General features: G+C 35.7%; 2 protein-coding genes across 2 annotated transcripts; one reads left to right on the forward strand and one right to left on the reverse strand.

Annotated features, from left to right (window-relative positions):
• The first annotated feature begins 364 nt into the window (after positions 1-364).
• On the forward strand, positions 365-8,696 carry LOC144452486 (uncharacterized). Its single transcript, XM_078143585.1, has 11 exons — positions 365-745; positions 1,299-1,391; positions 2,308-2,535; positions 3,189-3,211; positions 3,609-3,733; positions 4,880-4,954; positions 5,043-5,125; positions 5,875-5,964; positions 6,923-7,012; positions 7,667-7,774; positions 8,577-8,696. The coding sequence occupies exons 1-11, from the start codon at positions 365-367 to the stop codon at positions 8,694-8,696; spliced, it is 1,416 nt and encodes a 471-aa protein (XP_077999711.1).
• Positions 8,697-9,945: 1,249 nt separating this feature from the next.
• LOC144452331 (peptidoglycan recognition protein-like) lies at positions 9,946-14,290 on the reverse strand. The gene is made up of 7 exons (XM_078143406.1): positions 14,213-14,290; positions 13,675-13,767; positions 12,487-12,609; positions 12,076-12,204; positions 11,303-11,494; positions 10,834-10,982; positions 9,946-10,287 (listed from the first exon to the last, which is right to left on the reverse strand). Exons 2-7 carry the CDS (start codon positions 13,727-13,729, stop codon positions 10,120-10,122), a joined length of 816 nt encoding a protein of 271 aa, XP_077999532.1. The 5' UTR covers positions 13,730-13,767; positions 14,213-14,290; the 3' UTR covers positions 9,946-10,119.
• Positions 14,291-15,656: the final 1,366 nt, after the last annotated feature.

The following is a 15,656-nucleotide window of genomic DNA, read 5'->3' on the forward strand; positions in this document are numbered from 1 at the left end:
TCAAAAATACGTCATGGTGTACGGATACGATATTACGAGTAATAATAAGTCATTACATTTAACAAAATATTTTCAAAAATCGTTCCAGTTGCAGCCTTGCATTGTAAGACCCTGTACTGTGCAGTCTACCCTACAAATCTTGCAAAAATGAACATCTATGCGCACTGGACTAATATACTCTATTTCCCAGAGTCCTTTTAGAGGCGGAAGTAAATAGTCTATATAGAGATTACGATCGTGTCCTATTTTTAGAGCCAATATGACAAATGGAAATCCCAGCCCTAGTACAACCTCTTCACGTTTTTACAAAATTTTATATTGAACGCATCTGTAGTTATCGATAGCTGAGCTACAATTTTTCGCGATGGAGAATGAATTAACGTGCTGTATATGCCTAGAGTTATTCGACTCGCCGGTAATTTTACCGTGTTCTCACAACTTCTGTAGAGGATGTGTACGTGGACTGTTAGAACACGGAAATATGAGGTGCCCTACTTGCCGGGCACAGGTTAACCATCGGTATCGAACAGTCGACGATTTTCAGATCAACAGAACGCTAAGTAATATCATTAGTGAATTTAAAAGACAACAGAACAAACGCCTTTGCAAAGACCATGGCAAGAGAGAGTCACTGTTTTGTTTATCGTGCCGTGTTGGTGTATGCCGTTTGTGTCTCCACAGCAGAGAGGGCAAACATTTTCGTCATAAAGGCAAGCAAATGAAAGATCTCTGTGAAACTCAAAAGGTATGATATTTAAATGAACTCTGTTCTTGTATTTCACAGAGATAATGTAAACATGTAAATGAGGTATGCTGACGGTTCATTTGAAACGTCATTCCAACGACGCAACGTACTCGTTTTGCAGGATTTAAATGACCTTTTGAAAAGGTCATGTATTCATATTTAAATTGATTGTTTTTGATTCTTCGGTGCTGATATTCGTAGTCGTACTCACAGGGGCGTGTAATATTTCATAGATTGTTGTTTTCCAGGTCTACAGACTAAATATAACAACCTTTTGATTATATATTCCTACGTGTAAGGGGAAGAGACATATTTTTTCGTAGTATAGAGATTGATACATTTGTAGCATCAAGATTCGTACGATATTTTCCTAAGAAAACGGCATTCTAAGCAATAAGAAAACAACAATCTATGAAACATTACACGCCCCTGTGGTCGTACTCATAGTAGTCGGGATGCCTTGTTTATTTTCACGTAATTTTCAAGTTCAGCAGTTTTCTTAACCACTTTCTGTAAATATATATTTATTTATTTATATATTTATTTGACTTAGGAAAAATTGAAAGTGGGGAGCGATAAATTGAGAGAAGTTTTAACGAAAGTCAAAGATAAATTTAAACCCGAAGAGCAAGCCATTGAACTGGAGGTAAGTGTATGTCTTGGGAGACACTGCACATTAAACTGGAGAAGAATATTATTTATTCTGATTTTAAGGACTTTAAATTGAATACATCCATTGGCCCTCACATGACTATAAGTAGTACCAAGCAAATAAGGGTCTCACACAATAATACTTGCCACAAACTGACAATTTTCCATATGCCAAAAATAAATTAATTTAACATTAACTTGACAGCCAAATGTGGACTGTATTGAATAAATGTCAAACCAGTTTGTAACAGCATTGTAAACCACATACCTTTTTATGGCACCATTCTTGGTACCCACAAGAGTAAAAAATTTGTTGCTTCAGTAATGTTTATAATCACTTCTTGTATTTGTAGAGCATTATATTATAGCTAAAATGATGTAGACTTGGTGTTTCACTCATGGGACACTACGTGTTTGACACAGAGCTAGACATACTAGTATTTCAGCTGTAGAGTAGCAATGAGAAAGACACAATAAACACAGCAGGATCCTTTACCCAATCTCATTGAACACTGATATGCATTGCTATTCCTTCACAGTGTAGTAAAACCGATTGTTTTTTAACTGATAATCAACATTTCAACTTGGCAACTTCTACATCCTAACTGTGCATGGCACCTATGTAATTGTTTCTTGTGCATTAAAAGTTGTCTGAGGTGTGTATTAAATGTCATGTCTCCTGAGTGAAACACCAAGCTTACATCATTTTAGCTGTGAATAGTCTAGTAGAGTGTGGATAGTGGATAGTAATGTAACATGAACACAAAATAACAGAGTTGAGAGATACCAGGCATTTATGTGGTAATGGTGAAACATTCCTCCCACAATACACACTTTATTCTTGGTGGCAACAGCAACATAAGTCAATCAGTCTGCGTAGAATAAAAATATATTATGTTTTTGATTATCAGGAACAACTTTCAAATCTAACCAAAGAAATTGACAGAACCTGTGATGATCTCATCAATTTGATAAAAGAAAGACAAGTCGCGATGAAAAGTATGGTTAAATTCCAGCGAGACAGATTAAAATGGAGACTTGATATGACCAAGAATAACATACAGGCATCGGAAAAAGCTCTAAGTCAGTGTGAAAAAATTGCAAACCAATGTAATGAACATCCTGTGAAGTTCATCAAGGTAAATTGACAAACATAATCAAATGTATTTTGTAGCTGATACAAGCTGGCTAGTTTTTGTTTATTACCTGGAAAATCATAATTGATATTATAATACTTCAAGTTCATCAATGATACTCCAAGTTCATACATAATCACTAGGTGACTGACCCACCTTTATAATCACTAAGGTCTGGAATCTTTATCAGTAACCTTTGAGTAGATTTTATATGACTGACACCAGCATTTTCTGGTTATACTAGGATAGCTACAAACTAAAACTATTTTGTTGTGACATGTTGATATGAGCTAGTGAATGGATGTTGATTTGATTGCACTCACAATAGGGTGGTGTTTCTGATGACTTCCATGATCATGCAGTGTACATTTGGGGACTTCGAATATTTACGCTATCGTGATTACAGTGTGATTATATCACCACAACAGAGGCACCATTATCACTCACTTGTGTTTCTACCACCCTGAACAACAATAGTTTTAGTTGTGTCAATCTTAGTCAACCAAGACATCAATTGTCAAGAGTAGTATTAAAATGAATGTACAGTCCAAGTATGTGACAGTGAATTCTAAATTATTCATGATTTGCCACATTTTTTAAAATATGATTTTCATGTAAAGTTAATTATGAATATTTTTCTTCTTTTTTTGATACAGGAATCAAGTGGAATTGTGGAAAAGTGAGTAAAACATAACCATGGCAACCATTCTATAGACAAGCTGAAAATTAATGTATTTATACATAGCCATTTTTCAAATTTTGACCTAGCACTTGTAATAAAACTAGGAGTCTACATGATACTCTGTATACACAAACACTTCAGTGATGCCAACAGGCTGGGACTCTAGGTCTTTTGATACTTACTGTAAACTATAAACTGGACTGTAATCATGTCGAAATATTATACTTGCATTTACACCATTCCATGAACAACTTAAGTCTACGTTATATACCTGTTTTCGAAAACCTGAAATAGAATCAAAGACTTCCAAATGACTTGACTTTGTTTAGTTGTACCTAACATTTGTTCCTCAAAGCACTGTTTGAAAATTGTTATTTTCTATGTATATACGCAGCCTCCGATGGAAGATAACTGCATTGAGTTCTGTAGATTCCAAGAAAAAGTTAATGGAGACACCATTCCTTCATTCATGGAAGATAAAGAATTGTGTCAATGAGATGACATTGAAAGATTATCCAGGTGAGCTGTGCATCAGGCGTACTGTCATCCTCGGTTTTGTTCGTCAACCTTTCAAGCTCCAATCTGGGTGATAAGACCGGTCAGATGTCAACACTCTACTTCAAATAAAACCAACTTGGTCATTCCATATAAGTGAAATACTACCAGTGAGAAGCAAGCATTTACACACAGCCTTTGAATTGGATTAATAGCATTTTGAACAGCATTTTGGAAATACAGAGACATGTATTACACTCCATCATTTGATAAGAATAGCAATATGTCCTCTTTACGCAATAGCTCACGTTGACAAACAAATTTAAAGTTTCCCTGGCATTTCATGTACATGTCAAGAGGCCAACTGTTCTTTTCAAATCACACATGTCTCAGTACTTCCAATATATTAACCCTGTTTATAACAAGTTCTTCATGTAGATGCTTGCCTGTTGCTGGTTGTACTTTAAACTGATTCTCTATTACCACCATTTTTGAAATTTTTTTCAGCCACTTGGAATATCCCAATTACAGCACTAACCAAATTACTTTACACTTTCAATCATGTGACATCTTGACATTTTTACGCACACTTTGACAACTTCGAATACAAAATATTATAAAGGAACTGCACACCTACAATTGGGGTATAGAAGGAGAGAACCAAGCAATCACTTATCAGTAGGACAGTACACAATTAAAGACATTAAAATCATCAACTCCACATGTAAATCTTTTCAGCAAGAGTTTGTTTCTATTGCAATGTAAAAGAATAGCAATGCTTATCACTTTTCAACATGATTAGCTAAAGGATCCTGCGGTGCTGTGTGGTGTCTCTGCTGTTGCACTCTCAGCCTTCATCTTTTAATCAGCAACCTTCGGAGCACAGACCCAAGGCCTTATTACAAGCAGTGTGCCCTCTAAGCCATTTTGACGTGCCACTGATGCACACTATTTCCAGTGACGCACCAAAATTTGGTGTTCCCCAATCTCTTACTATGTGGTGACTCACAAGAAATCCTAGTTTTTCTCATTTTGACTCGCAACAAAATTTGGCTATCATTAGAGGGTACACCTACTACAAGACTATATATAATGCAATCACTGATTTTTCTAATTGTGTTAACTTGGTTAATGTTCATATGTATATATTGTTATATTGTTATTTTCTAGAACCACCGATAGCACTAAGCAAGTTCAGTCCCCTACGCAAGACTTTTGGGGAAGCAAAATCAATTCTCACACTAGGTATGTTGAAATCATATTTGATCTTTGAATACATTTCTTATTTGCTTTCTCAACACAAATCTAAACAAATTCTTTTTTATCATTCTAGCTTCAACAGAAGGGTTTTGTCGTCCTAATGATTCGATATTTAGGACATTACCAGGTGTTAGCATACCAAGAGTTCAGTTTCAGGTAAGCTTACAACTTCTATCTACGAAAATTATAATAATGATTATTTTAAATACAGAATATTAGTAATTTTCCAGCTTACGGATGAAATAAAACCTGATCGTAAGTTTATATGCGTATTATAATGGGTAACATAACATATCCTGTATAAAGGGGATCATCAACAAATGAAATTAGGAAAATATTGCCATGGAATTTTCTTCTCATCACCCACAATGGAACATGCAGTATTATTTGCATCATTGTTGTATAATATTGATACACTTGTTCTTGTGAATGTGTGTATTTTGTCTATAAAACTTGGTCACCTGTTATTTATTGAAATATGACTGTCTTTCCCAGTTTAGGATGTGCAGGCTCAATACTAAGACTTGTGGTTATATAGTATCGACAGTTGAATAGAAGTTCTGTAATTTGTTTATCTGATCTGACAATGGTGGCGCTGTAACCACTGCTGTGATCAATACTTCTATGAAAATATGTTCATAACAGCATAATGCATAAATCAAGGAAATGTATATAGTTTAAAGAAATCTAAGTTTATATACCTGTATATGTGTGTGTGCTAATTTCAAAGTGGTTATTTCTGATCTGACAATGGTGGCGCTGTAACCACTGATGTGATCAATACTTCTATGAAATATGTTCATAATGGCATAACACATAAATCAAGGAAATGTATAGAGTTTAAGTTTATACATCTGTATATATCTGTGTGCTAATTTCAAAGTGGTTCTTTCGTTTTTCATTAGGCAAAGTTCGGAGCAGATGTTGCATCTAGCATGGACACACGATTCCAATGTATCGAAGCAATGCAAGATTACAATAACATAAGTCTTGAGGTAGGTCTAAACATTCAAACTGTATACACCATGAATGACATCATGAATTAGAAAGACTGATTTCAAACATTAATTGTCAATCATTGAAATTATAGAAGCAGATGACTCAACTACAGTTATATCTGTAAGGTACGCTGCAATGGGGCGCCCTCACACATCAGCCAAGGAGGCCAGTGAGGGCAGAACGTCACGACGTATCTTACAGTCTATTACAGTTAGTTCCGACAGTTCTTCAGGCTTCCCAGTATTTAGATTACAAACTTCAGACATTGGAGGTTCTTTAGTTAACAACTTCACTAGCTGCAACTGGGATATTTTTTTCATCAAATAACTAAAGAGATATTCACTATAAAAATTAGTCAATTATTTACAAAAGACAGTGTATCTGTTAATTAGGGGTCAATATTATCTGTAGGTATTGTAGTGGTAAGTTTAAATTTTGAGTGAAAGCTTGGTTTTGAATATGTCACCATGTTAAAATGGTACTAGTTATAACTGAAATATCATTTTTCGATCAGACAACTGCTATATATTCACTGAAAATTGTTCGTTAGACATTGCATATGGTAATCAGTGGTCGATATTACACATAAGCAGTACAGAAACAGGTTGAACCTTGGTCGCCACTGAGGGCGCTGATTTGGGATGTGGAACCAAAAATCACTTTAATTTGATTTATTGTGTATACAGCTACAAAAAATATGTTTATCCACAGGTAATTCAATACTGTTCAGGGTATACGATATTACGAGTAAGTTTAATTGTACCCAACAAAACATATTGCCAGTTGTAACTAGTGCAGCTTTAAGAGAGTATGAGATGGATAGCATTTTCTTAGATTTTCTTGTATTCAACAGAAGGACAGTAGATTTAAGTTGTGTACATTATAATTTCAGACTTTGTTCTTTACTTGATACGAATTTGAAGTGATGGAAAGTGTTTTATGTTTTTACTACAGGAACTACGAGTTGAAGATTATCGTTGTGGTTGTCGTGACGTTGTTTGTATGTCTGGTACCTGTCCCCTTGGATGTGACATAAGATTTCAGGTAATATAAGAACTACTGTTTATGCACAGCAGATGGATGCCTAGTCTAGCTTGCCAGGCTAGAGACTAAACATCTTCCCAACTTTAAGGTGCATCAATTGTACTCAAGCGTGCAGGGCATGTAAGTCCCAAGCAAGATGAAGTTGCATTGCTCGTACTCACGGTGCACATGTTACTTATATAATGCCACTTTTCATCAAGTTATCATCACAATCCAACATAATACCCATTTGTCATCCATATAGTCACTCTCAGGCCTAATAAAAAATGTGGTTCTGATTACGCTCAATTTTAGAATAAGTGGGGTAGGTAGATTTTTTATTTTATTTTATTAAATATTTCTTTCTGTGTGAGTGTCTAGTTCAGGTTTTCCATTGTTTTCCAAATGGTCTCTGTGTTGTTTATTTCTTCCTATCACATGTACAGCCATTACAGATTGGAAGAACAGTTTTATTTGTCTTTTAAGTTGATGTCAGTTTCTACATCCACTATTTCTCGTGAGACTTCACAGTTTGTGTGATTTTATTATTTTTTTCTTGGAATACATAAATAAAGTTTAGTGTTGGCAGTGAAAAGCTAGGTGAGGTCAGGTAACCGGAACAAAACAATTATTTTTTTAAGCCTAAGTTTAATTGCAATTTTGATTTCTTGACAGCCAACACAAGGTATTGACACTATAATGCTAAATGGTGTTCCACGGTCAGTAAGCACAAGTCACCAGTGTATCACTGCAATGCCAGATTACAAGGACTTCAGCTTAGAGGTAAGATCAACAAACTTTGGACTACTTGATGATGTGATGCATATCCCTGTGATGTACGAACGATCCTTTGTTAGTCTTACATTACAGCTTTAGACATAATTTTAATATGGTCATTCCATTGCTTTTCTTGGACTATTTATCTAATTGTTAAGTTTTGGTTGCTTTTGTGACATCCAGGTTTCATCTGTTAGGAAAATTCTAGTTACACTTACAACTGCTGACATCAGACCATTGACGAATGGAACCTGTTACAAACAGGGAAAGTAAACAAATGAATTGGATTAATAACACTTGGCACAGCATGTTAGAACTGCAGAGGCTTGTATTACATTTCATGGTTTGATATGAACAGTTTTATGGCCACTTTATGTATACATGAAATGCCAGAGAACTTCTAATTTATTTTGTGAACATGAACTATTGTGTAAACAGGCCATACAGCTGTTCTTATCAAATGATGGAATGTAATATAAGTCTCTGTACTTCCAACATGCTGTGCCAAGTGTTATTAATCCAATTCAGTTTTTACTTTCTCTATTCATAATAGGTTCAGTTTGTCCACAGTGTGGTGTCGGCAGTTGTATTTCTTCCTTGTATCTGCTACTACATCAACTGATTTGGGTGAAACAATAGTATCTCACTAACTTCTTCAACTTCAAAATGTTGTATTTTAGCCTTTGCTGCATTTCCGCAAGTTTTTGTGGGAAATCTCAGTTGATCACAAATCACAAAAAATTTACCACAATCTCTTAGTCATGATATATATAATACAAAGTTCTCCTGTCCCACTTCCTCCTAACAGGAGCTGCGACTAAAGGACTACCACAAAGGATATGGTCCTGGAGGAAGACATAGTAATGTGGTGTCCAGCCTTGAACAAACCCTTCAGACAGTCTCTCTTGGAGCAACTAACATGACATGAAGTAGACAGTTTATACTCTCAACATTATATTGACTGTAAATACTCAAATCTAGGATTAGATATATTATGTAATAGACATTATCTGATAAATCATATATGGAATTATTTAAAACAAGGGTGGACTTAAAGTACAGCCCTGTAAATACCACATGAAGATGGAAATGATTGTCATAGTACAGCTGTGAGCTGTTTTGATAACTTACGTATGTAGGTACGTACGTATGTACGTATGTACGTACATACATACATACATACATACATACATACATACATACATACACACACATACATACATACATACATACATACATACACATACATACATACATAAATACATACGTTGTTACTTGTGTTTGTCTGTCTTACTATATGTTACTATGTTTACATTGAGCATTATAAACAGAAAATTGAAACTGTATTTACAGGCAGTTAAAATGTACACCTTTGCTAGTATCATTGATGTAATACTAAGTGATTTCTGCAAGTCAAAAGTGTTCAATATTTAATCTAGAGTTTAAGATGTAAATGTAGAAAGGTGATCATATGCATATGAGTCACAGTTGTAATATACTTTTTAAAGTGCCAGTCTTTTACTTTGAAATATAATTCACCATGTTTGATAGTTTGTCCAATGAAATAAATATATTTTTATTTTCCTGCGCACACATTGTTGGGTCTTTATTAGCTCCAAATTGGCACCGTCCATTTGTAGGTGTATACGAGTGGGCTCCTTGTGGTGTCTCAAGAAGTCTTTCGTCCATCTTGTAATAGCTCACGCAGCGGCCGTGTAGCGGCTCAATGCGTGTCCTCTATACGCTCTGATGTTTTTTTGGTGGTTTTACCCAAGGATGCATTGCGGTGCAATGACTACACATGCATGTTTTATATACCATGTGCATTCTCAACACGGAGGGCACTATCTACAATATCATCATGAGGCAGCCGGTCACAAATTAATCTACTCTGCGCAAGCTTATGGCCTTTGCCTAGTTATGATATTATCCAACATTGTATTCTGTGCTATTGTTAGAGGATAAGATATGCATTGGTCTTTACTTTTATTTAGCATGTGAATTACCACTTTATAAAAATAATTAACATAAACTGGACAGTTGTTTGATGACGCCATTGGTGCTATTTTATTTCTGTGAACTGGTCATCTATATATACATTATAATAATTTAAACCTAGACCACAAATTAAATATTGGAAGGTTTAATACATAACCATGATTATCAATACACTTTTAACTTGTTTGCCCTAAAAGTGTAAAAGTCAGACAAAGTCAAATTAGAAAATCACAATTATGATAAAATCCATGCAAGAAGAAGAAAAAGTGTGTATGAGACAAATAATACCACTGGTTTTTTTTTAATTTGCTGAGTAATTCTATAGTTGACCATGTGAATAGAGATGTATGGTTTTATTCATAGTTTTCCCAACTTTTAATATCGTCATATAAGGCATTTCCTGGACAAGCAGTAGATGCCACATCTCTGTGACCAAGTAGTGAATAGTTCTCTTTGATATATCCGCGGTCTACTCCACACTTTATAAGTGCCTTGGTTGCATTGATGGCCAGTTGGTTAGGCTGTAAACAATGCATAGGAATATTTATACAAATCGCAAAAAACACCAGTGCCTTTGCTTGAATGAAGTATAAATCAAAAATAAACGAACATAGGGTACAAATGACAATACAACTGATATAAAGACAACATGGAGTTCCTTTGATGAGGTTCATGTGATGCTTTTAAAGTTTGTTTGTATCTGTTGAAATAATAATGTAAACTAGGCAGTGCCAGTCGTAGTCAGTGTTATAACATGTAGTCTTCCACACAAAGGAATGAATTAAAAATATATTTCAATTGCAACTACAAACCAGCAGGTGAAATACACAGTCCTCGCCTACTCTTTCATATTCTGGGACAGAACTTGATAAAATTGGTTCAAGTTAAAGATATTGTCGGAAATTATCAAAATATAAGTAATTCTGATCTCAAAATCATGTTAAATTTTGCTAACAATTAAATCGCATTAATAAAATTTCAACCGTTCCTATCCACAGACAGATCGTAAGCTTATTTCAAACTCGGAAGAGTTGGATAACTTAATCAGGAAGTGACGTAATACGCACCAGTTGATTGTCAAAATTTCCTATGAAAGATATTCCATGTGCTCTATTATTGTAGCCATAAGTATGGGCGCCCTGTACGCCCCATCCTCTTCCTTCGTATGCATTGCCATCTTGTCCAATTAGAAAACTGTAGCCTATATCGTTCCATCCTGAAAAATACAGCAGGGAGAACAGGAACAATAATAGATCGATAGGAGTAGTGTTATTGAGTGTTATGTAGGTGATCACTCTTCACCATTTTGGTTATCGCTAATCGAATGGCCTGTCCTGCCCACTCTGAGTGTTGCTATACCTTAGAAATCTGAAATCTTTCTACCTGCAAAAACATAAATATCATAGTTGTTATTATATCTTATAGCTAGTAGCAGTTGTAATGGCTGTACACAGTGGAGTATAATTGATAACACTATCAACAAGTGCCAATTTAGGTAAGTTTACTTTTACAGTAGAAAAAATGTTACTTTAATACCTTTGGTATCCATGTGATTATTCTGGACTCCACGAACCACCGATTTACAGGTTTCAATAGCATGACAAGTAGAGCTAACAGTGTGATGAATAAAAGTGTAAGCCACCGGTACCATCATGTTCGATTTTTGACTGGGGGTTCGAGCTCCCCATTCGTTCCTTGATACGACTCTTACATCGCCACAGTAGGCAGCTGTCAGATAAAGAAAATATGTCCACAGAAACAGCAAATCAATCGATTGAAATTAAAGAATATTCCTGAATTTCAAAAGCTAGGTAAATAACAGAAAATGGTGGCTTTCATCTTCAAGAACTGTGAACTGAACTGAACCAAAGGTATGAATTTTTATGCAAAGACTCGGACCATTAAAATTAGAAGCAATGTCAATGAGCCTTATAGCATCTGAGCTTTAATGTAATTGATGCATGTTCCAAATTATATGGAATTTGAAGCTTATAAATTTTTAAGATATTGCAGAAAAATGTTGCATTATGCAAATAACCATTAATATCCATAGTATGTTTACCAAAACCTAACCATTTCTTGCCATTAGCATAAGAAAGACGTGTAGCAAGTTTCATTACAATTGATGGGGTGGGTTTTGAGATACTTCGTCCACATACGAACAGACAGACATGCACACAGTCAAACAAACAAATGCATAGCATAACCTTTCTTTGTGGAAGGTAAATATGGAACGCACACACCCTCACTCACTCACTCACTCATGCACGCACGCACTCACTCACTCACTCACTCACTCACTCACTCACCGTTTTCATCTTCCGGTACACAACATTTCCTTTCAGTGGGTCCAGAACACAACCCGGACGAGTAACTGCCATCACACGACATACTAACATCTTGACACTGTCCAATAAGCGTCTCACATGCAGAATCGTCTGTGAACGACCCACAATTACAAGAACAACATTGATGTCGTTTAACTAAGAACTGAACTGTGCTTATAAAACTGTACACATCTTTTGGGCATTTGAAATTTAAAATTACCTACACATGTGTGTGTAACGTACAAATTTACACGACACTCGATGCGATAGTTACTGTTAATAGTGATGAGTGGTGGTGGCGGCGCCGACGGCAAATTTAACTGTATATTTACATACTCTTCGACACAAAATGCTGTATAAATCTAAGCATGAAGTACGTGAAGATGTTCTTACCTCCAGCAGGCAGACAACATCTCCTGTTGACTGGACCACTGCACTGACCACTAACGTACCAACCAGAACAATCATTTTGGTCGTATTGACAGATCCCACCCTGTGTTGTACATTGACTGTCACCTAATGACAGTAATAAGACATCATTCAAATACGAGTGACCTAAGGGGCCTTGTCACTACGAATCGCACCAGTATTAACAAACCTTTATGTCACGAGTATTTTTCGACTGACTGAAGAAGAATATCGGGAAATAATATAATTAAACCTCCCAAAACATAAATTTGTGACGATTTTGGATCGTTTTGACTCATATTTCGAGCACCGCAAAACCAGTGACGTAGGCATGGGTGGTCGTGACGTAGACGACCAGAGTGTGTAATCCATAATTTTCTGTTCAAAGACAATAGCTTGCCTTGTGCATGGTATTCATTTCATTCAATCAATCAATCAATCAATCAATCAATCAATCACGATAAAGATAATAGGGTTGATAATAGGGTTTCTAGGGAAACATTCGGATTATGAAACATTTTCACTGCATAATATAATATTTCTGTGTTTATCCCCTTTAATATTATATTATCAAAGTCCACATTTTCAATGATACCTAACATACCAGCAGGGTCTAGTGACAAACAAGAAAACATTCATATGTGAAAACATGTTTTTGAATTAGCCTAGAACCATATGTTTACATTATATACATTATTTTATGTGTGACGAAATGCCCTATTTTACGCACTCTGTATATAGGATAACATAATTATGTACCATGTTGGGTTAGATGACAGACAATGCAACGTGGCATATGGCAATCATAAAATAATACATGTAGGGGTGTTGTTCGTAAATTTCTACCGTAGATGAAAGTGTTGTATGTATTATCTTTGGGCCCCATTTTATGGAGAATATAAATTTAGTCATCAACACTAGAATATACACTTTGCGCGTGTATTATATTATTTTGCATTTCGATATCGGTGAATTGGAAGGATATCCCTCGTTGGAGGATTTAGTTAAAGTGCTATAAATGGTTCGTAGATAGGAGAGTCAAGTACAGTTTCACTATGGAAATTAAAAATGTAGTCGTATGGGGATAATTCACTATTTGTCCCAAACGTTGTACAGCCCAAATAAACATCTCAAATACAGACAGGATAGAACGCTAAAATTATGTCAACTTACCATTCACGAAATAGACGAACACACAAGCCAGCAAGGTGAGTTTTGTTAGACCCATAACTACACCGCCAGTACTATTCTATAATGTTAATAATACTGTGATAAAAGAAGTCATGATTTTCAAGTTAAACGTATATTGATATAAGTCATCAGTAAAAAGAAGAATGGTTAGGTGAAACTATGATACGATTACAGAGGAGGAAATATGGCGTAGTATAGACAACTTCTTGAGATAGTAACACTGAGATAAGTCTGTGTGCGAACTGTAACACCAAGATAAGACTCTGTGCGAACTGTAACACTAAGGCAAGTCTCTGTGCTAACTGTAACACCAAGGCAAGTCTCTGTGCAAACTGTAACACCAAGGCAAGTCTCTGTTCTAACTGTAACACCAAGATAAGACTCTGTGCTAACTGTAACACCAATACAAGTCTCTGTGCTAACTGCAAGTCTCTGTAATAAATCTGATACAAACTCTGTAGACTGTAGAATGAAGGATATACTGGAAGATGCAATACTGCAACCGTAGTGTATACTATACCTTTTTTGTGAATTTCAGTGACGTTTAAAGGTAATACTTTCCCAAACGCCGAACGGTCAATCATACAGCTGTTTTGCGCGTTTAGCTTAAATAGTTTGTGCTAGTAGTTCTATTGGTTTCTGTGATATCGATCATACCTGTAACCACGTGACAAAACGTCACCACATTACTGATATCGTCATCCATGTCATATTGGATCGAAATCCAATAGTTAGCCAGGGTGTGAGTGTATCATATGATTATGTCTGGACTCAAAATTGTTGTGAGAATGTACAAAGTACGAACAGAGCACCAAACTGGGGGGGGGGGGGGGTCACAGCAGGCATCTGGATTCTAATCTACCTGGGGAGATCGCCAGCAGATATTAAGCTTAGGCAGAATTTACGAAGCACCGAAATATCTATTACATGACTTAGTACATATAAGCTGAGTTAGCCGATACACTGTTGTTAAACAATTACTATTCGTAATGATGAACATTAAACCAAGGACATTTGCAAATATCGGATGTATTTTGAAAGTAAAACAAGAATAAGACAACATGAACATTGTCTTCATGCGCAGCAACGATGGCGGCGACATCAAACAATTAACAAATGTAATTTATACCTGAACTTGACACAAGGTATACCAAAGTCCGAGTTTACTTTTACTTTTAAATAGTTTGAGATTTGTTATTTAGTTTGTTTCATGTACTCACTTTATTCAGTGCGGTACACTTAGAAGTTTGTGCTTCGAATTTTTGTAATTAGTTTATTTAGTATTTACCCGAATGAAAACTATAAAAGGGGGTAAATGAGGAGTCAGGAAATAGCTTACAGCTAGTCTGGGCCTGTCCCCCTCACATATTTATATACAGAAATTCACAGCAAGGTACTCAATATGACCCAAAATGTATAATGTATTATGTACACACGATTACAATAGGCCATTTCAGACTGCAAACAGGAAATTGAGAATACAGCGCCCTCGCTCAAATTGAAAACACAGAAGTTACAGCTACTTTGTTGCGTTTGCATCTACCATTTTATGGAGACTACAAACACGTACATGACAACACAACAATTTGGAAACGCTGCCGAAAGAGCATCATTTTGAAGGAAAAAAAATTAAATTCGTTTTCATTCGAAAACTAAGTTCGTGGGCGAAAGCGGGGTCTTGTAAATGACCGAAAACGCAACAAATTCAAAAACGTACAAATTCGACGTCAGGAATGATCCCATTGGAGACTTGAATATTTTCTTTAACACAAGTGTATTCTTTTGTGTGAAATAGTGACCCGAGTGAGTCATTCAAGTTGTGAACAGCCTTGTGAGACTACTAAAGCTAGTAACTGGGAATTTTTTTTTAATAGGGACATTTTCCTTTACAAAAGTGTTCAAAATGAATAACAACCCAAAGATCTCCCAAGGGACTGTGCCAGTGTAGGTGTTTCCGTGTAAAT

Source organism: Glandiceps talaboti, chromosome 22 (genome assembly GCF_964340395.1).
Source record: "Glandiceps talaboti chromosome 22, keGlaTala1.1, whole genome shotgun sequence".
Lineage (NCBI taxonomy): Eukaryota > Metazoa > Hemichordata > Enteropneusta > Spengelidae > Glandiceps > Glandiceps talaboti.

Coding starts and splice junctions, on each gene's coding strand:
- LOC144452486 (XM_078143585.1), top strand. CDS start 365: ATGGAGAATGAATTAACGTGCTGTATATGCCTAGAGTTATTCGACTCG. Junction 746..1,298: donor ATCTCTGTGAAACTCAAAAG/GTATGATATTTA, acceptor TATTTGACTTAG/GAAAAATTGAAAGTGGGGAG. Junction 5,965..6,922: donor ACAATAACATAAGTCTTGAG/GTAGGTCTAAAC, acceptor TTTTTACTACAG/GAACTACGAGTTGAAGATTA.
- LOC144452331 (XM_078143406.1), bottom strand. CDS start 13,729: ATGGGTCTAACAAAACTCACCTTGCTGGCTTGTGTGTTCGTCTATTTC. Junction 12,205..12,486: donor ATGTTGTCTGCCTGCTGGAG/GTAAGAACATCT, acceptor GGTCGTTCACAG/ACGATTCTGCATGTGAGACG. Junction 10,983..11,302: donor TAATCACATGGATACCAAAG/GTATTAAAGTAA, acceptor TGTATTTTTCAG/GATGGAACGATATAGGCTAC.